Below are 25,325 nucleotides of genomic sequence, written 5' to 3' on the forward strand. Positions count from 1 at the left end.
GAAAGAATGTTAATAATGTAAATGCCATCTTGAGGATTTATTGTCATAATAAACAAATACAGTACTTATGTACTGTATGTTGAATGTATATATTCGTCCGAGTTTTACTCATTTTTTTCTTAATGCATTGCCAAAATGTACATGATCGGGAAAATTTATCGGGAATGATTGGAATTAAATCGGGAGCAAAAAAAAAAGCAATCGGCTCGGGAAATATCGGGATCGGCAGATACTCAAACTAAAAGGATCGGGATCGGATCGGGAGGGGAAAAAAATGATCGGAACAACCCTACTCGTAATATATACATATTTTTAAATATATGAATAAAAAGTAAATGTGGCCTCCACGTAATTTTCCTTGAATATTTTATGTGTATGAATGAATGAATGAATGAATTTTTTTTGTCATTGTCATCATCATCAGTATCATTGACACTTACAGAGTGTGGGATAGTTTAACCAGAAAGGAGAAACATTGACACAGAATATGGAATAATTTGCCCGAAAAAAGACGATGACAGACAACGGAAGACGAGAAAAAAGCAAATGCTTATCGATACCCGTCCCCCAACTGCCCCTAGCATGTTAGTGTTGCATAGTCCATTTTTGTACTCATATATCTTTCAAAAAAGTAATTGTCCAATGAGCTAAGTGTCCAGTCAAGGAGCTCCATCTCACAACAGGTTAACATGTGGAACAAATAAATAAATAAATCAACAAAAGAATGGACGAACGAATAAATAATTAAAAACAAAAATCAGAATTTGTATTTTTTGCTCTCCTATGGCCTACCTAACACAAGCCAGTGATAACATTTGGTATGTTTTTGCCAACCAGTTAGCCAAAGTGAATTATCATCATTTGTCCCTTTCGGAGGGAATCCTTCATGCAGCGCAGACTCACCCTGACTCCATTTCCATTGGCCCCCAAATAAATTGAGTTTGAACCCCCTGTCCTAGTATAATAAGCCTGGCAGCATCTGACCTTGTTATTCCATCCTTGATGTAATAGAGCAGGCACTCGGACATCAGCGGGTCCTCATTTAGGTTCACCAGATGAGGCGTCTGTGCGGGAGCATAAAACGATAAAATGAGTCGTCTGTACTAATCAATTTCTGTCCATCTCTCAAGACCTCTTAATGAATTATGAAAATTATGCAAACACTGCATTTCACAGCGCCCACGCAGAGCTCTCTTGTAAAGACATGCGGATAGATTGAGCTTTATGTTGTCTTCAAACCCGTCAGGCTACCTTGGGAGCTCTTCAGATGAAATTTAATGAAGGTAAAAGATTTAAAAGCACGCGCAGAAGAAAAGACACACTTCCCGGCTACAAACCTCGTTGGGGGAAAACAGCCCGACATTGTCAATAAACACAGCCTGGGGCTTTCTGCGACTGTCTGACGGCTTAGGGGGCGAATAAAGAGTCGTTTTATGCTTCAGATGCTACAAAGCGCTGTAAGGCGTCAACACATTGGATGTCTGATTACCTTCTTGGGAGAGAAGACGCCGACTGTACCGCCGTCTTCGCGCATGGCTACGCCCATTTCTGCCAGCAGGGCCTCTCTGTGGATGAGGCGCATGGTCCAATTTCGTTATGCTAGAGGCTACGTTTTGAGACACTCCTTGGAAGTGACATTGGATCTCACCGTTCCATTCTTATAGCTTCAGTCCGGCGAAGTTTTTCTTCCCACGTCTCGTTGAGCTCTGCGATTATTTTCTCAGTTTCCTGTAGGTTAGAAAAAAGTAAGACTTTGTATTTTTCTAAAATGGCTGTTTCACAATAGAGTAGCAGATTTTCTATGTGTTTTTAGTAGGGCTGTCAAACGATTAAAATTTTTAATCGAGTTAATTACAGCCTAAAAATTAATTAATCGCAATTAATCGCAATTCAAACCATCTATAAAATAGGCCATATTTTTCTGTAAATTATTGTTGGAATGGAAAGATAAGACACAAGACGGACATTAACATTCAACATACTGTACATAAGTACTGTATTTGTTTATTTATTTATAACAATAAATCAACTAGATGGCATTAACATTATTAACATTCTGTTAAAGCAATCCATGGATAGAAAGACGTGTGGTTCATAAAAGATAAATGTTAGTACAAGTTATAGAAATTTTATATTAAAACCCCTCTCAATGTTTTCGTTTTAATAAAATTTGTAAAATTTGCAATCGAAAAATAAGCTAGTAGCCCGCCATTGTTGATGTCAATAATTACTCAATGGTTCATGGCTCATGGGTGCTGAAGCCTATAAAATCAGTCACACACAAGCGCCAGCAGAGGGCAACAAAACTCCAAAAAACACAATTAACAAGTGGACATTTCACTCTACTGTCATTTTAATCTGTTTGAGCGGGGCATGTGCGTTAATTGCGTCAAATATTTTTCATTCATTCATTCATTTTCCATGCCGCTTTTTCCTCACGAGGGTCGCGGAGGTGCTGGAGCCCATCCCAGCTAACTACGGGCAGTAGGCAGGGGACACCCTGAACTGGTTGCCAGCCGATCACAGGCGTCAAATATTTTAACGTGATTAATTTAAAAAATTAATTACCGCCCGTTAACGCGATAATTTTGACACCCCTATTTTTTAGGAATGGCTTGTTGAGACTTTTTGTGGGTCTACTCATGATGGACATTTCTACCAAGTTTCTAAGTAAGACTGCTTTCAGGGACAGTTATCATTAGCTTAACGCGTTTACTGCCAGCTCAGGTAACGGAGTATTTGTAGAAGAGGAATACTGTTTTGATATTGATTACAATATCTTTCTATCGCTTCCAGTCCCTCCCAGTGAAAATGGATTAGACGTCTATTGCCGTCTGGGGCAGCCAAAGACTTCAGCTATATGAGGTCACAAAACAAACAAACAAAAATCCAAGAGCAAAATACTCACGCATGCCACGTTTATTTTTTGAAGTTTTAATTTTTAAAAAATTTAATTATTACTACTTCACGCCCTAAGTCTATCGCAATTTTTTTTTTTTCATTTAAAAAACTAAATAAATATAGATGAGCTATCCTGATCCGATCACATCGTCTCCCTCTCCCTGCTGCTGTTTTTCTTGGTCGGGCAGTGCACTGGAGTTGTTCATTAAAGTTAACTATGATTGACAGACGTTAAGGTTTGATATTGCCAGACACGCTTGGAAGCCGAAACTTCAAAGCGCAGCATGCGTCAATCATCGTTCAGTATGTTAAACAGTTGCTGTGGCAACTCGTTGCGTAAAGACAAGCATTTTTCTAGTTTATTCTAGTTTAAAAATAATTTGGTGGGACAGTAACATGTTTAAAACTTATCATAATTAGTACATTTGAAGTGCTTGAAAACCATTTATCAAAAAAATATGTATTCAAGGTTTTTTTTCTTTTAACTCATTTGCTCCCAAAAACGTATAGATATGTTCTATTTTTAGTTGTTTCAGTGTCCCAAAGACGTATTTATACGTCTTTTACTGTTTTTTTCCACAAGAGACATCTCTAGGTTCTGATTCAACTTAGATCCAAAGCACAATGCTGAAAACCCATTTTAAAGCAATAAAACTGGCCACTGGAGGGCAGTAGCGCATTTGGTAAGACCCGCAACCCGATTCAACGGAACGAAGGTCAGGCCGCCGGCTGAAGATGATCGAATGGACGTCCAGGATGCCAAGCGGCGGACGACCGAGCAGAACAACCGGGAGGACGCCCGGGATGCCAGACGCTGGACGACCGAGCAGAATGTATGGGAGCACCAGTGCACCGGACAATGCCGTTGAGTCCGTGCTGCTCGCCGAGCAGAGCCCGCGCCGCCGTGCTCGGCCGCTCACGTCCCCCGCACCCTCCAGTGTCCCGCGACCCAGCCGGAAACGTGCACGGCCAAACCAGTTCCCCCCCAGGAACACAAGTTCCCCAGGCGAACTCCGCCACGAGGCAGTGGTCACCACAAAAGAAAAACTCAAAAAAATCCATCTTGATGAGAGGCGGCGATGAGGGAAAAGTTTACCCCGACTGTCGCTGCCGCAACAGCGTCATCTCTCAGTTCAATAGTATAGTTCAGTTATGTGTAAATAAATTGTTACTTTGCTATCAAAAGCTCTATTTGTCTTGTTGTTTACGTTATTTTGTAAAAGGAAAACATTATTCAGATGTTTGGGATGTCACAAAGCAAAAAATAGCTGTGTTAAAGTCAAAGTTATGTTTGAAATGTATGCGTTTACAAAAAGCTCAATTTCACTGTTTTTTCATCAGAAATTGGAAAATTGCTTAAACTAAGCTATTTTTTTAAAAATGGAAAAAGATATGAACTAACTTTTTTCCTGTTGAAAGAAGAGAGTCTGATCTTTCTTTTGGTGGGTCCCATGTTTATATAGCAATAGAACAGAATTTTCTGTGGGCCTTGCAAAATCAGTCAAAATCCAGTAAAACGGCCAGGAGCGAAGAGGGTTGCACTGGTGAAAATGGCTGGGAGTGAATGAGTTAATAGTATAACAAAACACTACTAAAGATAACATAGTTACAAAATGTATTCATTCAATCACTTTGAATTTTGTCATTCTGTCATTGTCATATGTGTAAATACTGCTTTGGAGCATAAAATACAAAAACAAAGGGATCACTGTCTTCAATTTCAATACATTTTACGTGTAGTTTTTGTTAACGCACGATACAGTTTTAGCTCGTTATCGTTTATCTAGTTCAGTTAACTCAATTGTTTTTTTCCTCAAATCCAGTTTTATAACAACCTTGCTTCAAACTGAAATTGCTAAATTCCTGTCTCTTATCAGGTGTTCATTCTTTAAGTATTTTTGTGGGTCTACTAATGATAAAAATGCCTACAAATTTTCATGTTGCGAAGTCAAACTGGCTCCGGGGACTGAATTTTCCCAATTTTAGACAAATTACAATTAGATCTTGACAAACTTTCAGCCGCTCGATGGCTTCCTCATTGGCCGGGCTGAACATGATGCGGTCGTGCAGGCTTGCGATGGAGCCGGCACGACTCGAAAGGGCCGACAGCGACGGAGAAGGACTCATTCCCGTCATGGCGTTGGTCACTGTGAGCGGGAAACAGGGAAAAAATACTTGATTGACATTTTTTCATTATTGCTCTTTTCGGGCGACAAATACACCAACAAGCGGAAACAAAAAAAAGATGCAACAATGCGGCCGCCAAGCTAAAAATAAACAAGCAGCAGAATGTAATTAGAGCATACGCTTTTTCGGATAAGCTAGGATTATATTCGACAAAAATAAATATAACAGCATGGCCATTTCGGTGACTAATCAGCAGAGCAGACACGATGTTGAGGGTCAGATTTTTCTGCAATTGTTATGTTTACTTTGATTGCTTATGGGCCAAACTCCAGCTTGTTATTTTTTTCCCCTCACTCTTCATTTGGTTATTTTCAAAATTTAAAGTGTCAGTTAAAAACAAAAGTGTCAAATACACTGTTCTGCTTGACAAGTTTTGTTTTGCCTCCATACCTTGGAGGCTAACGCACACCATTGGGTGAATGTTGCCCTGGTTCTTCAGTGCTGTGTGGTGGATGTATTCAAGTAGCATTGAGTGACTTTAGGATATCAAAATAAAAATATTATAAGCCCACAGCATTGTCTATGCATTGTATGTCAGATGCAAATTGAGGATATCAAAATAAAAATATTATAAGCCCACAGCATTGTCTATGCATTGTATGTCAGATGCAAATTGTGTCGATGTGATTGGGGAGGTTAGATCAGGGGACGTCACCATTAATTTTTATTGATTTAAAATGGTAATGTCAACTGTCTGTGTTTGAAGTCAATTGATATCTTTTGGGGATTTTGTGCTTAAATCGACTTGATGACAAATCCAAATCTGATGCTGCGAAAGCACAAATAAAGCCGACATTTGAATGCAAAGCTGCCAGAGAAGCAAGTAAATCAACAACAACACACGTTTCAAACCCTCAATCTCAGCAGCAGACCCTCGAAATGCTTGAGGAGAGACACAGAAAGAAGTCAAGTAAGACACAAGCACCACAGGATTTGATGCTATTTAAGTCCAATTAAGTCAACGGCCTGTAAAAACACGGCAATGAGAAGACTTTTGTAAAGTGGTATGAAAAAGTATCTGAACCTTTTGGAATTTCTCACATTTCTGCATAAAATCGCCAACAAATGTGATCTGATCTTTGTCAAAATCACACAGATGAAAAAACAGTTTCTGCTTTAACTAAAACCACCCAAACATTTATAGGTTTTCATATTTTAATGAGGATAATATGCAAACTATGACAGAAGGGGGAAAATATAAGTAAGTGGACCATCACATTTAATATTTTTAGGACCCCCCTTTGGCAGCAATAACTTCAACCAGACGCTTTCTGTAGCTGCAGATTAGTCTGGCACATCGATCAGGACTAATACTGGCCCGTTCTTCTCTACAAAACTGCCGTAGTTCAGTCAAATTCCTGGGATGTCTGGCATGAATCGCTACCTTTAGGTCATGCCACAGCATCTCCAGAACGTGTACCGTATTTTTCGGACTGTAAGTCGCAGTTTTTTTTCATAGTTTGGCTGGGAGTGCGACTTATACTCAGGAGCGACTTATGTGTGAAATTATTAACATATTATTATATCATTTCACATGTTATTTTGGTGTTTTGGAGTGACATTGATGGTTTGGTAAACTTGTTAGCATGTTCTTTATGCTATAGTTATCTGAATAACTCTTAATAGCTATGTTACGTTACCGTACCGGCCACGTTCGCATTTCGTTGTTCATGCATCATGAAACATTATCATACTGTACACTTATTCAGTATGTTGTTCTGTATTGTATTTTTATTTTAAATTGCTTCTCAAGATGACATATCCATTCTATGTGTTGGATTTTATCAAGTAAATTTCCCCTAAAAATGTGTCTTACATGTTTTTTTTCCTCTTCATTACGCATTTTTGGGCTGGTGCGACTTATAGTCCGAAAAATACGGTATTTTGTTCTTCTGAAACCATTCTGAAGTTGATTTATTTCTGTGTTTTGGATCATTGTCTTATTGCAGCATCAATCCTCTTTTTAGCTTCAACTGTCTGACAGACGACCTCAGATTTTCCTGCAAAACATCCTGATAAACTTTTGAATTCATTCGTCCATTAATGACTGAAAGTCGTCCAGGCCCTGAAGCAGAACAACAGCCCCAAATCATGATGCTACCTCCACCATGCTTCACGGTGGTGATGATGCGTTGATGTTGGTGAGCTGTTCCATTTTTCCTCCACACATGACGTTGTGTGTTACTCCCAAACAATGAAATTCCGGTTTCATCAGTCCGCAAAATATTTTTCCAAAACTTCTGTGGAGTGTCCAAGTGCCTTTTTGCGAACATTAAACAAGCAACAATGTGTTTTTTAGACATTAGTTGCTTCCTCCGTGGAGTCCTCCTATTAATACCATTCTTGGCCATAGTTTTACATATAGTTGATGTGTGCACAGAGATATTGGACTGTGCCAGTGATTTCTGTAAGTCTTTAGCAGACACTCTAGGGTTCTTTTTTACCTCTCTGAGTATTCTGCGCTAAACTTTTGGCGTCATCTTTGGTGGACGGCCACGCCTTGGTGGAGAAGCAACAGTGCCAAACTCTCTCCATTTGTAGACAACTTGTCTGACTGTCGATGGATGAACATCCAGACTTTCAGAGATGGTTTTGTATCCTTTCCCAGCTGTATACGAATCAACAATCCTTGATTGCAGGTCTTCAGACAGCTTATTTGACCAAGCCATGATGCACATCAGACAATGCTTCTCATCAAAACATTTCTTACCAGGTGTGTGTTTTATTGTGGGCAGGGCAGCTGTAAATCACTCATTAGTGATTGGGTACACACCTGACTTACCATATTTTTCAGACTATAAGTCGCTGTTTTTTTCATAGTTTGGCTGGGGGTGCGACTTATACTCTAGAGCAACTTATGTGTGAAATTATTAACACATTATTATATCATTTCACATGTTATTTTAATGTCTTGGCGTGACACTGATGGTTTGGTAAACTTGTTAGCACGTTCTTTACGCTAGTTATCTGAATAACTCTTAATAGTTACGTTACATTAACATACCGGCCACGTTCGCATTTTGTTGTTCATGCATCATGTAACATTATCATACTGTACACTCATTCAGCATGTTGTTCTCTATTGTGTTTTTATTTTAAATATGCCTTTCAAGATGACATATATGTTCTATATGTTGGATTTTATCAAGTAAATTTCCCCCCAAAATGCAACTTATACTCCAGTGTGACTAATATATGTTTTTTTCCTCTTCGTTGGGCATTTTATGGCTGGTGCGACTTATACTCAGGTGCAACTTATAGTGCGAAAAATACGGTAAATGTTAGGTAAAAATTGGTTTTAATTGCTCTTTAAGTCTCCTTAGGCAGAAGGTTCACTTACTTATTTTCCCCCGTCTGTCATTGTTTGCATGCTATCCTCATTAAAATATGAAAACCTATAAATGTTTGGGTGGTTCTAGTGAAAGCAGACACTGTATTTTCATCTGTGCTATTTTGACAAAGATCAGATCACATTTGATAGTGATTTTATGCAGAAATGTGAGCAATTCCAAAAGGTTCAGATACTTTTTCATACCACTGTATATTGAAGTAGGTATGCAGGAATTATGTATAAAATGATTTTTCTTTCTTTTTTTTTTTTTTTATAACCCCCCCCCCCCAAAAAAAACAACGTGTTATCGGTACAATATCGGTATCGGGCAATACTTCACTGTCGGTGTCTGAATTGGTATCTAGTGTCAAAAATATGATATCGGCACAACACTAATTTCACAAATTTTAATGACATCATCTTAAATGATTTTATAGAGAAAAAAAATGTGTACTTACTCTCAATAATGTCCCCGAGACCTTGAGCAAAGAGCAGGTCTTTGAGACGTGACACTTCCTCCTTCAGCTCACGCACTAGCCGGTTGTTGGGGTCCTCGTTAATGACTGCATTGCATCGAATCTGCTTGGCACGGTCTGCATACCTGATAACAATAACCTATGTTAAGACAAGTGCCCCAGAGCTCCATTCTAGGACCTAATATTTTGATTTTCAGTACATTAAGTTTTTATTATTTTTGTATCCTCTAGTCTTTTAATTAATTGTACAGCACTTTGGTCACGTGCTCTCTTAGGATGTTGTAAAAATCAAAATGCTAGCATGCTGTTTTAACCTAAGCGTGCTGAGCGTCTCGTCGTAGTTGATGTCGGCCGGGCTCAGGGCGGCCACCATGGCGGTACGAGAGTTCCCGCCTGACGCAAGAGAAGGAATATGTTAGCACACTTTAAATGATTAAAAAAGCGCTAATTGGAGGTTAGCGGATTCTTACCGAGGTTCTCTCGGAGAAGCCAGGTCAGCACGGAATCTCGATAAGGAATGAAGCTTTCCACTTTCTTCTTCTTTTTGTTCTGTTAGTGAAGGGTAAATTATAAAAGTAAATTTAGGTAATTAACGCATTGGCGGCGATAGACATCCAATCCGTTTTGATTGGGAGAGGCTGGCACTGAATGATTGCTGCTAGCCCTCCCAGTCAAAATGGGTTGGACCTCCATCGTCGTCAAAGGCAGCCAATGATTTAATAAAAATCGATATCAGCGTTGTACCTTGTTGGGTCCAGAGTCCTGAAATGAAATGAAACAGAGTGTGAAGGTTTTCAGGTTGAACAGTAAAAGTAAAATAGTTCCAATGCTGGTTCCTGTTTGGTTCAAATTCTAGTTCTTGTCTGCTTTCGCTTCTTTTACTGGTTGGTGTCCTATTTGTGTTTGTTGATTTTGTTCATGTTTGTGCCCAAATTATGCCTGTTGTTCTGGTTATTATGATTGTTTTTGTTTTACAAACTCCCGAAAAAAAGTGTTGCCAATTTACTTTGGCTAATCTGTTGGTAAAAATAGAACCAAAAGTTATCATTAGCTTCACCTAAGTTAGGCCATTCAAAATTCAAAAAACAACAACAATAAAAATAAAACAAAACATAAAAGTCCGAGGGCAAAATACACTCATTCTCTAAATGTATGCTCTTTTTGTTGTTGATTTATTACATTTTATTTTCTATTTTTAAATTATTTTTATGATGAATTCTTGGACTGTATTTAAAATTTGTATTTTTGTGTGTGTGTACCGGTCAAACTAAAGGCTGATTTATGCTTGATTTATGAGGCAGACGTACGCCGTTAACGCAGACCCAATTTACCACCCTAAACCCAAGTGTGACGTGCACCTCCAAAAAAATCCTAACTATGCGTCAGGTCAACGCGCCTAACGTGAACGTCGAAGGACTGTGATTAATCCGCTCAGAACGTTGTTTCCGGTTCAGCCCAACAACACCCCTGTTTTCAAACATTCGCAAACGTCTTCTGTGTCGCCTACGCTTCGAAATTTATGTTAACAACTTTTGTGTTTCAATATTGATTAGATGCAGCAACAAATACACACGTTCCATCTCCGTTGTCATTGCTGTCAACGACCAGACGAAAACTAAAGGAATTCGACAAGACTCCCCCAAAACCGTACAAAGACAAAGCCACACCCTTCTAGTGGCATGGCGGTAAATTACAAAGCAACGTGTTCCCTTGACGCAGAACTTCGAATGCTCAATGACGGCGTAGGGTCTACGCAGTCGCTCCGCCGTCAGCGGAAGGCAGAAGCATTAATCAGTGTTCGGCCGTTTACGCTTTTTTGTGGCGTTTTCCCCGCCGAAAGGGATCCGAACAGTTATAAACCGCGGCACTGATCTGGGCTAGTGCAGCATCAGCTTGGTAACCAGGAGGTAAAACCAATCCAGCCCTGGTCAACTTAACACTCCAGTAATTTATTGGAGCTGACAGGGACCTAAACCTGGACAAACAATTGTGCCATCCTGGGAAGCGTTCTGTAGCCGGATATTGGACGGCACCTGAAGCTAATCAAGTCAAATCACCTGCTTGAATTCCTGTTGAGCTCGGGCAAAGGAGCCAGTCACCAACAAAGTGGAGAAAGGTCCCCAGCACGGACCCCATTGGTTGAATAGTCGGCTCTCCGGCCAACAAAAAAGGGAATTGAGATGGACGACTTGAAAAAACTTAAAAGTGCTCGTTCAAAAGCGCAGGCGTCATTCACAAGAAAAGGAAATGCACTTACTACTTATTTGGCGGCTGGACTTCTGGATCCAAGTGAGGTTCCAAAAGAATGGAGGAGTCTCAAACTGGACTTCTCTAAAGTTGTTGACACAGGGCTTGAGTACGCCCACGCCTTGAGAGAGTCAGATGATGAAAGGGTTAAAGAGTCCGCTTTGGACGTTGACAGGCTGACTGCTGAGTGCGAGGCAAAGTTCCTAGAGGTGAAACGAGCCACCCAAGAAGCCTTTTGGAATGGCTACGCCGAGGAAATGTTTTCCGCCCAGGCTAAAGTCGCTGAATCTGCAGTTGCTCAGGCTGAAGAGGACGAAGTCAGCCCTCAACAACCGATTAAGGACCGCAGGCTTAGGAATAAAGGTCTGGACAGAGAGGTCTCGGAACTCGGTGACATGCTGGTGGAGTGGAAGGAATTGGTTCCTGCCTCTAGGTTGATTGATCTGAGGTTATGCTACCGAACATTGAGGAAGAGGCTCCTGGCTTTGTCAGACAAGCTGGAAGAGGAAGAAATGGAAGAGCAAAGTGGTGAACCACTGGCCCCAAATTCCGGAGTGGGAGCGTCCAGGATGGACAGGCAGTCTCCCCCAGCCGAGTCTGTCAAACTAAAACCAGGACCTGACACCTGGAAAGCATTTACTCCAAACCTTGGAGCGGGGACCCCAAACACAATCACCCAGCCTTTCTCACCACAAATCGACAACAGTAATGTTCAGGGAGCTATCACTATAAAGCCCCAAATCAGTCTTGAAAGGGCAAGACTACCCAGTTTTTCTGGTGATATGAGGGACTACTACAGGTGGAAGGCTGAATGGGTGAACCTGGAGTTATTAGGCAACCCATATGGAGCTGAATCTGTGAAAAAGTTCCACCTTCTAAGCAGCCTGCATGAAAAGGTTAAAAGGGAACTTGTTCTATCCAGCTGTGGTTCAGCCGATGATGTATTCAGGCTGCTGGATAACAAGTATGGAAACAAGCAGAAGATCGTTTGGTTGATCATCAACGAGGTCCAGGCTCTTCCCCCTCTGAAAAGTAACAACCCCAGAAAAACCATTGAACTAATACAGGCTGTGGAAAGAGCGCTTTGCAACCTTCAGATTCTTGGAGAAGAGGATGCTGTAAAAAATCGGGTTGTCTGCCAGTCTCTCGAGAGCAAGCTTCCCAGCATACTGAAAAAGGAATGGATCATGCATAAGTCCAACCCTGCTTCTGGATTCTCTCCAACAAACCACTTTGATTGCCTCTTGGAGTTCCTGAAAAAACAAGAGGAGATTCTGGAGGAATTGGACCAATTAGAGCCAAGCTCAGTGGAAAAGGATGCAATGGAGAAAAGTTTATCGGTTGTTAAGGTGAGGAAAGCCTCCACTAAATCCACAACTGGTCAACAAGACGTTCAAGCTAAATGCACTATGTGCGGTGACAACAAGCATGCTGGCAGGCTATTTGCGTGCAAAGCCTTCAGAGAACAAGACCTTGCTGGTAAGAAGGCTCATCTGAAGAAGATTGGGTCATGCATCAAATGCTTGCGGCCTCACACCAAGGATGGCAACGGCTGTACCCAGAGATTCCTTTGCCCAAAGCCAACCTGTAGAGGATCAGGGGTTTCGGACCACAACTATCTCCTCTGTCCCAAGCCACCTACTCCAAAACAGGATGAGAGTGAGGACCGGAACAGCACACAAGCTGAAGGAAAGAGCCTTGGCTTGACCAAGAGACAGGAGGAGTTTCTGGCAGAACTCACTCCAGAACAAAGAGAAAGGTGCAAGAAGGTTTTCTCAAACAAAATCTCATCAACTGTATGCAGCAACACTGGAGATGAACTGAAGGAACACCCAGTAGTGATGATGCTCCTGAAAGCAACAACAAATTCAGGCTGTCTAATTGGCACCCTCATCGACCTCGCCTCCGATACAAACTACATCACTCATGAAGCAGCCAACCGCCTTGGTCTATCTGGCGACAACATCAAGCTGATAGTCCATGGGGTGGGGGGTATGAGGAAGACTGTCCTGACAAAGAGATATTCCCTTCGGCTGAGGGTGAAATCACCCAAAGGTAACGTAGCAGACCACAAGATACTCTGTTACGGCCTGGAGAAAATTGCTGAGGTGAATCAGCCAGTCTCACCCAAGCAATTACAAAAATTCTTCCCTGATGTTCCTGCTGATGAGCTGGTACGGCCAAGGAAGATAGACCTTCTTGTCAGTCACCGTGAGGGTCGGCTTGTTCCTCAGCCAACCAGGATTGTGGGAGACCTTGTGCTCTGGGATGGCCCGTTGGGCAAGACAGTCGGAGGAACCCACCCCAACCTCATTGAGGCTGTCGACCTTGCCGTGTACTGCTCTGACACCCACCTTGCAAGGAGCATGAGATCTGCTTCGGTGGCATACAAAGAGACCGTCTTTGACCAAGCAGCAGAGGAGAACACAGTTTCCCAGAGCTTCACGGCCACAAACAAGAAGGTCCTTGAATGGTTCAAGTGGGATAGTATCGGAGCAGCCTGCAGTCCCGTGTGTGGTGGCTGCAGGTGTGGCAAATGTTCCCCAGGTGGGAAGGAAATGACTCTCAGTGAAGAGAAAGACCTGGAGAGGATAAAAGCCTGCATCACTTACGTGCTGGCTGACAAACACAGCGATTCCCCCCACTGGGACGCAGCGTATCCCTGGAAGGGTGACCCAGCAACACTTCCGGACAACCGTCAAGCAGTTGAGGCGACCTTCAGGAGCACTGAAAAACGCCTAGAAAAGGAACCTGTGTGGAAATTAGCGTACAAAGAACAAATCCATGAAATGGTTGCCAGAGGAGCTGCAGTCAAACTCACCAAAGAGGAACTTGACAGCTGGACTGGACCAACATGGTACATAAGTCATCTAATAGCACCAAACCCTCACTCCACTTCAACCCCTGTGCAGATCGTATGGAACAGCAGCCAAGAGTTCCGAGGGATGAGCCTCAACAATCTCCTGTACAAGGGCCCCGATGTTCTCAACCCAATACGGGGAGTGCTTTTGAGGTTCAGAAGTGGCCAACATGCTGCACTGGGCGATGTAACAAAAATGTATAACTCAGTGTGGCTGAAGGAAAAGGAAGTCCACCTACATCGCTTCCTCTGGAGGGATAACCTGGAGGATGAGATAGAGGTCTTCGCTGTTGTCAGGGTAAACATCGGTGACAAACCCGCTGGTTGCATCGCCCAAGTTGCCATGAGGGAGACGGCCAACCTTCCCCAGTTTGCTGACAGGGTTGAAGAACGTCGGGTTCTGACCGAGGATAGCTACGTTGACGACATCTTGACCTCTCATGATGACCTCGAAACCCTGCAAAAGATCACCAGAGGGGTGGTGGACATTCTGAAAGCAGGAGGTTTCCACCTCAAGCCTTGGGTCCTGTCGCACCAAAGTGGGAGGAGTGGTAAACCTTCTGACATCAGGGCTGAAACAAAAGCTCCCAGGACCTTAGTGCTGCCAAACCAAATGAAGGATGAGGAGAACAAAGCTCTGGGTGTCGGCTACGAACCCGAGACAGACAAGCTTCGGCTCCTGACTTCCATCAACTTCTCCAAGAAAATGGGGAAAATGAGAACTGGACTCGATCTGAGTGAAGAGCTGGTCAGGGACTGCACACCAACCCCCTTGACACGGCGTATCCTGCTCAGCCAGATCGCAGGTTTCTACGACCCAATTGGTCTTGCCTCACCAGCCAAGCAAAAGGGAGTCATGCTAGTGCGGGAGTCATTCCAAGAAGCCGGCAAAGACAACCCTGCCAAGGACACATGGGACATCCCTCTCTCGCCCAGACTCCGAGAAGCAGCAATAACACTCTTTGAAGAGTATATAAGACTTAGCCAAGTCAGATTCGAGAGAAGCCTGACACCACCTGACGTTCTAGGCCCACCAATGGGAATTACATTTTCAGACGGGAGCGAATCCTCTTATGGAGCAGTGCTCTACCTTCGGTGGACAACCCCAAATGGGATCATCGTAAAGTTGGTGGAGTCCAAAGCAAAACTCACTCCCCTAGACCAAAAGGGGGACGTGATCAAGGCGGAGCTCTGCGGCGCAGTCTTTGCTACCCGCCTAAGGCAGTACTTTGAAAAGCACTGTCACATTAAAGTACAGCGCTGGATCCACTTCGTTGACAGTCAAACGATCCTGGCAGCCATCCAAAAGGAAAGTTATGGCTACCAAACATTTTTTGCCAATCGAATTGGTGAGATTCAGAAAGCTGGACAAGTGGAGGATTGGAGGTGGATTGAAGGCAGCCGAAATATCGCAGACATCCTCACCAGAGGAGCTTCCCCTGAGGAACTTGGCGAAGGTTCGACGTGGCAGAAAGGCCCCGAGTTCCTACAGTTGCCAGAGGAGGACTGGCCCATGAAAATGGCTAGCGAAATAACAACCTCAGCTGCTGAAAATGTAGGAAAATTACAACGGAAGGGGTTCTCTGCGGTAGTCACCAGGGTCCAACCAGACCATAAGACAAAGACCGGCCCCAAAGACGAAACAACCCTCCAAGAGCCAGAGCAACCAGCTGGTCCAGAACCAGCGCCAGTACTAGGCAAACAAAGAACTTGGAGCACTGGACTGGTGCACCTTGTGGAGCCTCAGCGTTTCAGTTCCCTGTCGAAGTTGTGTGGAACTTTGGCCTGGGCTCGACGAGCCGCTGAGACCTGGCTTAGGAGGCTCAAGACACCAGATCGACTAAAGTGGGAGGAAACCAACTCCATACTGAGTGCTAAGGAAAGAGCAGGAGCCTTCCAAGATCTGGCCCTCGCAGCCCAAGATGGAGTTGAGTTCAATGACTCTACACTGAATCGCTTGGTGGTCCACAAGGAAAAGGACACTGGACTCCTTCTCTGTGGAGGCAGAATCCAGTCCTGGAAGGAAGGTGGGACAGCTGTTCCACTTATCCCATTCCATTCCTGGTTGGCGACCTTGCTGACGAGAGATGCCCATGAAAAGAACCACGAAGGCATTGCTACCACACTGCTGCGGACGAGGAAGAAGGCATGGATAGTACAAGGTCGGAGAATAGTGAAGAAAATCCTGAATGATTGCGTTCCCTGCCATAAACTGAAAGGGAGAATGTGCCAGCAGATCATGAGCGACTTGCCACCAGAGCGCTCGGAGCGTGCCAGTCCATTTGAGTACACTACACTTGACCTCTTCGGCCCTTTTGAAATCAAGGATGCCGTCAAGAAAAGAACCAGCAAGAAGGTCTGGGGCATAGTGTTTTGTTGCATGGCATCAAGAGCAGTTCATGCAGATCTTGTTGATGACCAATCGTCTGAAAGCTTCCTCCAAGCCTACTCTCGTTTTGTAGCTCTGAGAGGCCATCCAAAAAGACTTTGGTCTGACAGGGGAACAAACTTTGTTGGTGCTAAACCAGCCTTGCAGGAACTGCACAAACACCTGGCGAGCCTGCAGGAAGCTTCCATTAAGAACGAAGCCGCCAAGAATGGAACAGAATGGTCATGGGACTTTCATCCGGCTGACGCACCTCATCGTAACGGAGCTGCTGAAGCTGCAGTAAAGCTCCTGAAAAGAGCCCTTATGAGTCTTGGAGGGACAGAAGGCTCATTCACCTGGAGTGAACTCCAAACCCTTTTCTATCAAGCAGCTAACCTCACAAATGAAAGGCCAATTGATGCCAGAGCACAAATCCAGGAAGACTCAGTCGAGTACATCACACCTAACAGTCTACTCCTCGGACGAACTGGACTTGGAGGCGACACGGATGGCCTCGAGCTTTGCATCCATCCCTGGCGCCGTCTGAGAGCCATACAAATCAGTGTGGACATGTTCTGGTCGAAATGGAGTGAGCCTGCTGGACCTAATCTATTCATTCGGCCAAAGTGGCACCACACGAAGAGGAACGTTGAAGTTGGCGACATCGTGTGGATCGCTGACCAGAATGCCTTGCGAGGACAATTCCGTCTTGGACGGATTCAAGCAGTCTACCCAGACAAGAAAGGACTTGTTCGAGACGCTGATGTAAAGATGTGTGCTGGCCTGCCTGCAGTGCTAGCAGTCAGGCAACGCAGAAAGGACCTACAACAACTGACGACAGTCATCCTCCGGAGAGACATCAGGAGATTGGTTGTCCTCATTCCCACTGAAGAACAGAATGGTTCTGCTAGGCAAGGCACAAGCTGACTGGCTGATGTCATCCATCGCCTGGTTCTGGAGGTACCGCATCATGACATAATTGTCCTGACACCCTTAAGGGTCGGTGGTGCAAGCCAAGCGCTGCCACTGGGACACACATTTGCACATACACGAAGATGAGTACACACATAATTGTGCCCTGACAGTACACACCCCTGTCAGCGTAGGTGCCCGAACAGTGACATTGGCATCATCATCTTCGTTGGCAAGTAAGATTGAACTTTTACTCAATACAAACAAAAAAAAAAAAAAAAAAAATTGTGATGTGGTGTTAAAGTGGGTGACCTCTCTGAATTATCAGTCGGTCAAGTGGGAGGTGTTGCGTCCGCTGGGTTAAACGTGTTTAAATTGTGCCTCACCTGCTATCTTGTCCGGGAAAGGGTTAATTCACTGTCAATCGGAAAGGGGTGTGGATTCGCATTTAAGCGGAAGCTGGGTCGGCGTGGCTGTCATTCACATTCACGTTGCCGAAAGAGACGCGCACCACCGGTGAGTTTGCCGCTCATTTGCTTGTATTTGTATTATGTATTTGCACCTACTGCATTGCTTTAGATGGCTTGGCGTTTCTTTCATGGCGATCACTCAATGGCCTTCCAGTTTGTGTGTTACGAGATCCGCTGAGAGCTGACAGTTGGCGACGAGCGCGTTGGTTTAGCGTAGCCACTGAGTCAATCTCGCAGCGAATCAGCGAGCGGTGCAGGGCACGCGGTGAACCATGGGTAATGTAGTCTCGGGACCCGCTGTATTGGTGCTTATAATCTGAATGCTTGCGGGAAAAAACTACATTTCCTCATGCTGTTAGCCGCCACCCTTTCAAAGCATTGGACGGCGTTCGTGACTTGAAGTGTCTAAATGATGCAACTATTGCCTAAAGAATAACGATTAAACGGTTAAAAATGTAAAATGTGATTTTAAAATACTGCATAATAGTTGGTTATTGCAATCTGAGCAATTTAATTGTGAATGAATTATATATATTATGCACAGTGTATTATTTATTCATTTAGATATAAAGAAGCTTTGTGTATATTTGTATTTAGCATTATCATAATTTGTATATTTATACACATATATACATTCTTTGCTTGCATTTATAGGTTTATAACCTGCTTGGTGTTTGCTATTTACTACTCCAAAACAAATCAACAATAAAAAACCAACAATATACTGTGAGCACAAGCCGAGTTATCCAGTGTGTTCTCTTTCGGATCCCTTTCGGCGGGGAAAACGCCACAAAAAAGCGTAAACGGCCGAACCATCAGGCTTAATAGTACATTTTGATGTCAAACAGGGGGCCACAAAATATTGTCCCACAGGACTCAATTAGGCTAGGTTCAGACCGCAGGTCTTAGTGCACGAATCTTGATTTTTTTTTTCGTGTTTTTCCAACTCGAGTGAGGCATTAACTTTACTGTCTGAACGTGACAAGTCGCAGTATGTGCTTTAAATCCGATCTGAGCCACATTTTTCCAGAATCTGGCAGCGGACTGAACTAGGGCTGCAGCTATCGAATAGTTTAGTAATCGAGTATTCGACTGAAAATTCTATCGATTAATCAAGTAATCGGATATCATCATAAATCATATTTTTTTTTAGGTAAAGAGCAATTATAAATATACATGAGAAAACAAGACATTTCATCTCATTTTGAACCGTTTTCAGTCAATCAATGTCTTTATTTTTGATGTACATTGTTGAAAACAGCCAACAATTGCATCTAAGATGTACTCTTGGATCACAGAAGCACTGGCTCGCATCAAAGTCATTTCATATATTTTTTATAGAGAAGGGCAATTTTATTTTTGAAACTGATTTTTTCTTTGATTGAAAGTAGTTTTTTTGATTGAAGCAGCTTTTTCTGGGATTGAATGATTTAGACACAAATGTCCTACCCATAATATGGCCCCAAAAAAAGATTGCTTCAATCAAAGAAAACGGTTTAAATGATATTTTATCGCATTCAAAAACTTCTTTTCTGTAACTGAATTTTTTTTTATTTTTGATTGAAGTGATTTTTCTTTTGAAAATATTTTTTGTTTGTTTGAAGCAACTTATTTTTTGATTAAATAATAAAGGCCCTAATGCAAAACTACATTACTTCAATCAAAAAAGTTGTTTCAATCAAAAAAAAAAAAACTTGACTTCAATCGACTTCAATCCAAAGAAAAAAAAATTGATCAAAGAAAAATTGTTTTCAAATGCATTTTTTTGACTTTCAAATTTATTTTTGCATTCGAACATATTTTTTTGATTGAAGTGACTTTTTTTGTATTGAAAATGTATATTTTGATTGAAGCGACTTTTTATTTTTTTGTTGTTTGATTGAAGCTACTTTTTTTGATTGAACAACAAAAGACACAAACTTACCTCCAGTGGCGCCTCCAGAAATTTTTCATAGGGGTGGCCAGATGGGGCCACTTAAAATCTTGGGGTGGCCAAAACTAAAAGCCGTAATTTCAGGTTTTCATTATATTATTGCAGTAAAAAGGTCAGGGGAAAACTATCAACACGGCTACTGATATACTGTGGTGTATTGTGTAATATTTGATGTTACTAATGATTTAATGTCCATAGTTCCACAACAATTCTGTTTTATTATGTTATGTATATATTAGGCATAAGGTGTACATTTAACTAGGGCTGTCAAACGATTAAAATCTTTAATCGAGTTAATCACAGCTTAAAAATTAATTAATCGTAATTAATCGCAATTCAAACCATCTCTAAAATATGCCATATTTTTCTGTAAATTATTGTTGGAATAGAAAGATATATATATATCAACATACATATATACATTCAACATACTGTACATAAGTACTGTATTTATTATAACAATAAATCCACAAGATGGCATTAACTTTATTAACATTCTTTCTGTGAAAGGGATCCAGGGATAGAAAGACTTGTAATTCTTAAAGGATAAATATGAGTTTGTATGTTGTGACTAAATATTGCCATCAAGTGTATTTGTTGAGCTTTAAGTAAATGATACTGTAGCCACTTAACTGTTCTGCCTAAATGCATGATGGGAAGTGGTGCAACCATGACTGTGTGTGGTGGCTGCAAATGCTATATCTTCTCTGCGTTGGGTACACTACAGGGTGTTAAGAAAAAGATCAACTCCTGTCATTCTTCCCCACCTCGCTTCCCACAATATTTATAGTTGCTGTGGGAGAGATGACAAAGCTTGTGCCAATTAAACGCACGGCCCGAATGAATGCTTGTATCTACTCCACTCTGCCTCTTATCTCTGTATATAAGTAAAGCGGCGCCATTGTAGGCTGTTTGCGGGAATGCGTGAATAAGTTGTACCGCGAATGCGTTAATTGCGATAAATATTTTCACGTGATTCATTTTAAAAAATTAATTACCGCCCGTTAACGTGATAAATTTGACAGCCCTACATTGAACAAAACAAAATAAATGCATTCATTTGGGATGAAATGCATAACGGATGCTACAACAATCTCACGATATACTGGCAAGCGGGGTGGCCAGTGGGGTGGCCAACCAATTTATAGGGGTGGCCATGGCCACCCCTGGCCACCCCCTGGTGGCGCCACTGCTTACCTCCGTAGAACCCTAGCCCTCCGCAGGGCTAACATTACGTGAGCGAGTGAAAGCTAGCGACAACTTACTGTATTTACTAGCGCTGAGAATCTACTGCTTTAAGATGGCGGCTGTTTACTGATGGGTCTGTCATTTTGCATCTAGTTCTACTTAGATGTGATATTTATGAGACGTACTACGCATAAACCCAATACAGCATTCCGGGAAAATAACCTCATACCAACTGTTGAGCATGGAAGTGGAAGTTGTTTTTGCGTAGTTTTTGGCAACGTCAGAGTAGTTTGTAGCGGCTGTCAGCTGCTGAATTTTTTTTTTCTTTTTTTTCTTGCTTCTTCTTCTACGTACGTGATGTCAGCGCGTTGTCCCGCACTAATTAAAAGTAGTCCGGGCAAAACGTGATGCTTATAGCTGGCAATATTAAACGATTCCTCGAGGTGAATAAAATTACTCGAACCAGTTTTTAAACTCGAGTTACTCGAGTTGCTCGAGTATTCGTTTCAGCTCTAGTCTGAACTGTCAAGTCTCCCAAATCATGCAGCAATTACGTCAGGAAAGAGCGAGAGCAGCAGGCAAGACGGCAGCGATGTAGCTGTTCATTAGTGCCTAGCTTGAACTCGGCTTTTACTACGCATGGCTACGCAAAGGCGGGCATGACCACAGTCATAAAAAAAATACAATAAGTAAAAAGATAAGTCTGAAAATGCTCAGTTTCTTACTGTGCGCCAAATGAGCAATATTTCAGTATTGCTTCCATGGCTGAGTTGGGGCAAATTGACGCTCACACATAAGGCTGATGTGTGTGCGTCATGCACGCACAGCACATGCATGCGTTCTATCAATAAATATAAAATTTGAATATAAGACAGTCAGCATATGTAGTCATTTGTTTTGATGCTTCTGCCCATGCGGGTCAGTTTGCTCAGCGCGTGTCAGGCTGCGAGTTAGTGCGCATGTTTAATACTTGAACGGGCTCAATGGACAAAGGAAGTCTGAACGGGCACGCCAAAAAAACAGATAAGACAAAAAAATCAGAATTGTGCATTAAGACCTGCTGTGTGAACCTAGCCTTAGTCCCCAGGCCACAAGTTTAAGACCCCTGCTCTAATACTATCTGTACATTGACAAGGATTTATGTAAAATTCTTACCACTTCTGCCAAAGCAGAGATGACTTTTCCCAGCGTTGTTAGAGATTTGTTGATGTTGGCTCCTTCCTGTGGCCCAGCACAAAGAAGTTGGATTTACAACAACAGTGACTTGACTTGATTTCTGTCATGAGTGTGAAATAATAGGAAAAAAAACATGTGCTACCTTCAGTCTTGTCCCTTTGGCTCCGGTGGAATCGGCTCTCTCACTTCCGGCCAAATCCACCAAACTGATTTTACTCACCTGAAAGAAATGATTTGACAAATTACGGAAATGCCTTCTTCATATTACATTTATTAGGTAAGTGGAGACATGATGTCAGTCCGCAATGTTATGTGTGTGTTACCTTCTCAGAAGTATTATCAGTATCGGCGTCATGGCGTTTCTGAGTAAAGATGATGTTAAAAACAGCGTGTGAGCGACTGCTGGTCTCGTTCATGTTGGTAGCAGCCACCGTCCTATTGGGAAGAAGAGTAAATGTAAGCAAAAAAATATTTTAAAAATGACAGATTCTTCTCGTGACTGAAAAATACACATAATTTGCTCCAAACAGGGACCAAACCCAGGTCCTCGTTATGCAGACATCTGAGCTGAACATAGGTCTGTCGCGATAACAAATTTTACTGTGCGATAATTTATCTCAAACTATTGCGATATGCGATATTATTGCGCCCCCCAATTTTTTTAAAACCAATTTACAATAACACAGCGAGAATACAGTATATATTAATAGATCAAGTACACCCATTTAAACGCGATAAATGTTTACTCTTAAATTCAAAAATACTGTTTAAGAAATCACAACTAAAAACAATACACCATGCCTCTTAAGTAAAAGACAACAATATTAATACCGCACAGAAACACAGAATAAATAAAATGTGTTTTTCAAGAAAAATAAAATAAAATCGCACTTAATACTTTTTTTTTTTTTTTTTTTTTTTTTTTTGCTAACGAGCAAAAATCAAATTGCCATCATATAAACATGCATTTTAGTGCATAATATTTATGTGCTTACTTCTTACTGAAAAAATTTTGTACAAAATTGCTGAGAACAATCTTTACTGTTTGTAAAGTGAGGCGGGGCACACTGTTGATTGCTACAGCTCTCTTAGCAGCTGAGTTTACTACATGAGCAAAACATCCTATTTGTGGTCCGAATCCATCTGTGTCACGTACTGAATTAACAATATTTGCAGCATTATCTATAGTCACTGGTATGGACTGATTTGGCCTGCTTAACTTCCATTCAGTCATGGCAGTTTAGAATTCATCGATATAGTATATGGACTACGTGTCCCATACTCACTATGGGCTCACGTAGCCAATGGCATGGGACGTAGCACATCTAGTTTGCTATTTCATGATATCTTGTGTGTGCGCACATTAAAAAAGTTAGCAAACGCCACAGAAGTCACGTCTGCTCATTACTGCACAACACCAGCATATGACAATCGACTTTCATAAACAGGACGAGTTTGAAGCACAGCGCTCTTAATTTGTCACTCAATGTTCATCATGTCCACTCAGCTGTCCGTTGTCAAAGCGAGGTTGTTTGTAGCAGCCAAGTCGGTGACAATGTTTTGACGGACTTCGTTGTAAATATCCGGAAGTGCACGCACGACTTTCCACCTCCATGATGAGACTTTCTTCGTCCATGTTCGCTGGTGTTTAAACCGTTAATAAGACACTGGGCTGTTGACTCCAGGCCTGGATCCACGCATTTTGACGGATGCGTCCCCAGCAAAAATAGAAAATCGCCTAAACCATTCGGCGGGCTTCGGCACGCTGGAGATGGTCCCCTGTCAATCCGGAGCACTGACGTGGCCGGTATAGGCTGAACAATAGGATATAATGGGAACGGATTGGCTCCGGCGCTTTTTTTTGCCGGACCTGGAACGAAGATGCATTATGCGTAGTTGGTAACAAGGAATCCGAACTTTTAACAGCACGTCTGCCGCACGCACGTGCACGCGAGGCGATAAATCGCAGCGGAGAAATAACCGCCTTCATTTTTATTTATCGTGTGATAAATGGAGTTATTGCATATTGTGACAGGCTTAGCTGAACACCCTGTATGGGAAGTCCGTGTCACCTGGCTTTGTTTCCAGAGTCCATCAGGTCCTGGATGTCATTGTAGGAGGTGACGGCGAGCTTGGACAAGTCCTCCACGTACGGACCCATGAGAGGATGTTCTCGCACCCGCAGGTTGCCTTTGTTTTTGGGGTTAAGCAAGTCTCGCACACGCTCGCAGTAGATCTCCATGTAGCTCACCTGCCAGAACACAACGAGTCAACACTGAAGCACCAAGTACACCTCGTTGCGAGGTCTTACCTCCACAGAGTAGGACATGCTGTTGTCTGTGTTGTCATTGATTTTGGTAAAGAGATCTTCACAAAGCTATAAGGAGTAAAAAGACATTCAGTGTGACATCATAGTGGAATGTTTACTGATGAGTCATCACTATAAGTGCATACCAGTGGAATAATGCCCTGTTGATCTTTGACGTCCTGCTTGCCCATCATGGTGTAGGACTTCCCGGCGCCCGTCTGTCCGTAGGCAAAGATGCAGACGTTGTAACCCTCGAATGCGTGGAGCAGCATTTCCTCGCCGATGTCTTTGTAGACCAGCATCTGGGATGCGTAGTTCACATCCTCTGGCTGGTGGCAACAGTAAAAGCATTTGTGAATAGGAACAATGGTTGTGAATAGGAACAATGTACAACACTTAGGTGTAGGTTTGTGTTTACCGAGGTATGTGACCAGTAGGAGTAATCAAAGTTGAAGCTCTTGTTGTCTTTAAGTTGCTTAGGGTTGATGATAGCTGGAGACGAAAGGACGAAAGAGCATGTTAGAAAATAAATGGGAGAAAAATTTTAAATACAAAGTTTCCAATAATAAACAAACAAATAAAACAATTACGCTAAGGCAAAAAAATAATTGGGAATGGGAAAAATGAGTGGGAATCTTTTTTCCCCCCAAAACAGTAAATAACTGGATGAATAAAAAAAAAAAAAAAAGAACTGCAACCATTAGTGATTATCACTATGTCAATTACTAAAATGTTTAATTAAATGAAAATCAATTAATATTAGAGATGTGACCGAAAATTGGGCAGCGAAAACTATCTGCTGAAAATAGCTAAAAAAGTTTTCTGACTGAAGGTTTACCACAGAATACAGTGATCCCTCGCTACTTCGCGTTTCGAATTTCGCTGTTTCAGTCAATCGCAGATTTTTTTTCAGTCAAAAAAAATATATATACATGCATAAAAATTTAAAATAATGGAGAAAATATGGT

The 25,325-nt window shown here is 42.2% G+C and overlaps 1 protein-coding gene across 10 annotated transcripts in view; it reads right to left on the reverse strand.

Moving 5' to 3' along the window:
- The window catches only part of kif1aa (kinesin family member 1Aa), a 149,654-nt gene that overhangs the window by 95,996 nt on the left and 28,333 nt on the right, over window positions 1-25,325 (reverse strand). For 5 of the 10 annotated variants that reach the window (XM_057840183.1, XM_057840186.1, XM_057840185.1 and 2 more), the window contains exons 3-18: window positions 24,776-24,849; window positions 24,504-24,686; window positions 24,361-24,426; window positions 24,122-24,300; window positions 22,373-22,484; window positions 22,192-22,269; window positions 22,029-22,094; window positions 9,640-9,657; window positions 9,366-9,444; window positions 9,210-9,288; window positions 8,878-9,020; window positions 5,932-5,970; window positions 4,915-5,048; window positions 1,649-1,728; window positions 1,490-1,565; window positions 985-1,064 (exon numbers count right to left, since the gene is read on the reverse strand). In XM_057840183.1, coding sequence (XP_057696166.1) covers window positions 985-1,064; window positions 1,490-1,565; window positions 1,649-1,728; window positions 4,915-5,048; window positions 5,932-5,970; window positions 8,878-9,020; window positions 9,210-9,288; window positions 9,366-9,444; window positions 9,640-9,657; window positions 22,029-22,094; window positions 22,192-22,269; window positions 22,373-22,484; window positions 24,122-24,300; window positions 24,361-24,426; window positions 24,504-24,686; window positions 24,776-24,849 — 1,486 coding nt within the window. The remainder of the gene's footprint in view (window positions 1-984; window positions 1,065-1,489; window positions 1,566-1,648; window positions 1,729-4,914; window positions 5,049-5,931; window positions 5,971-8,877; window positions 9,021-9,209; window positions 9,289-9,365; window positions 9,445-9,639; window positions 9,658-22,028; window positions 22,095-22,191; window positions 22,270-22,372; window positions 22,485-24,121; window positions 24,301-24,360; window positions 24,427-24,503; window positions 24,687-24,775; window positions 24,850-25,325) is intronic. The other 5 variants (XM_057840193.1, XM_057840189.1, XM_057840194.1 and 2 more) reach the window with 1 other exon arrangement.

Source organism: Corythoichthys intestinalis, chromosome 7, assembly GCF_030265065.1.
Source record: "Corythoichthys intestinalis isolate RoL2023-P3 chromosome 7, ASM3026506v1, whole genome shotgun sequence".
Lineage (NCBI taxonomy): Eukaryota > Metazoa > Chordata > Actinopteri > Syngnathiformes > Syngnathidae > Corythoichthys > Corythoichthys intestinalis.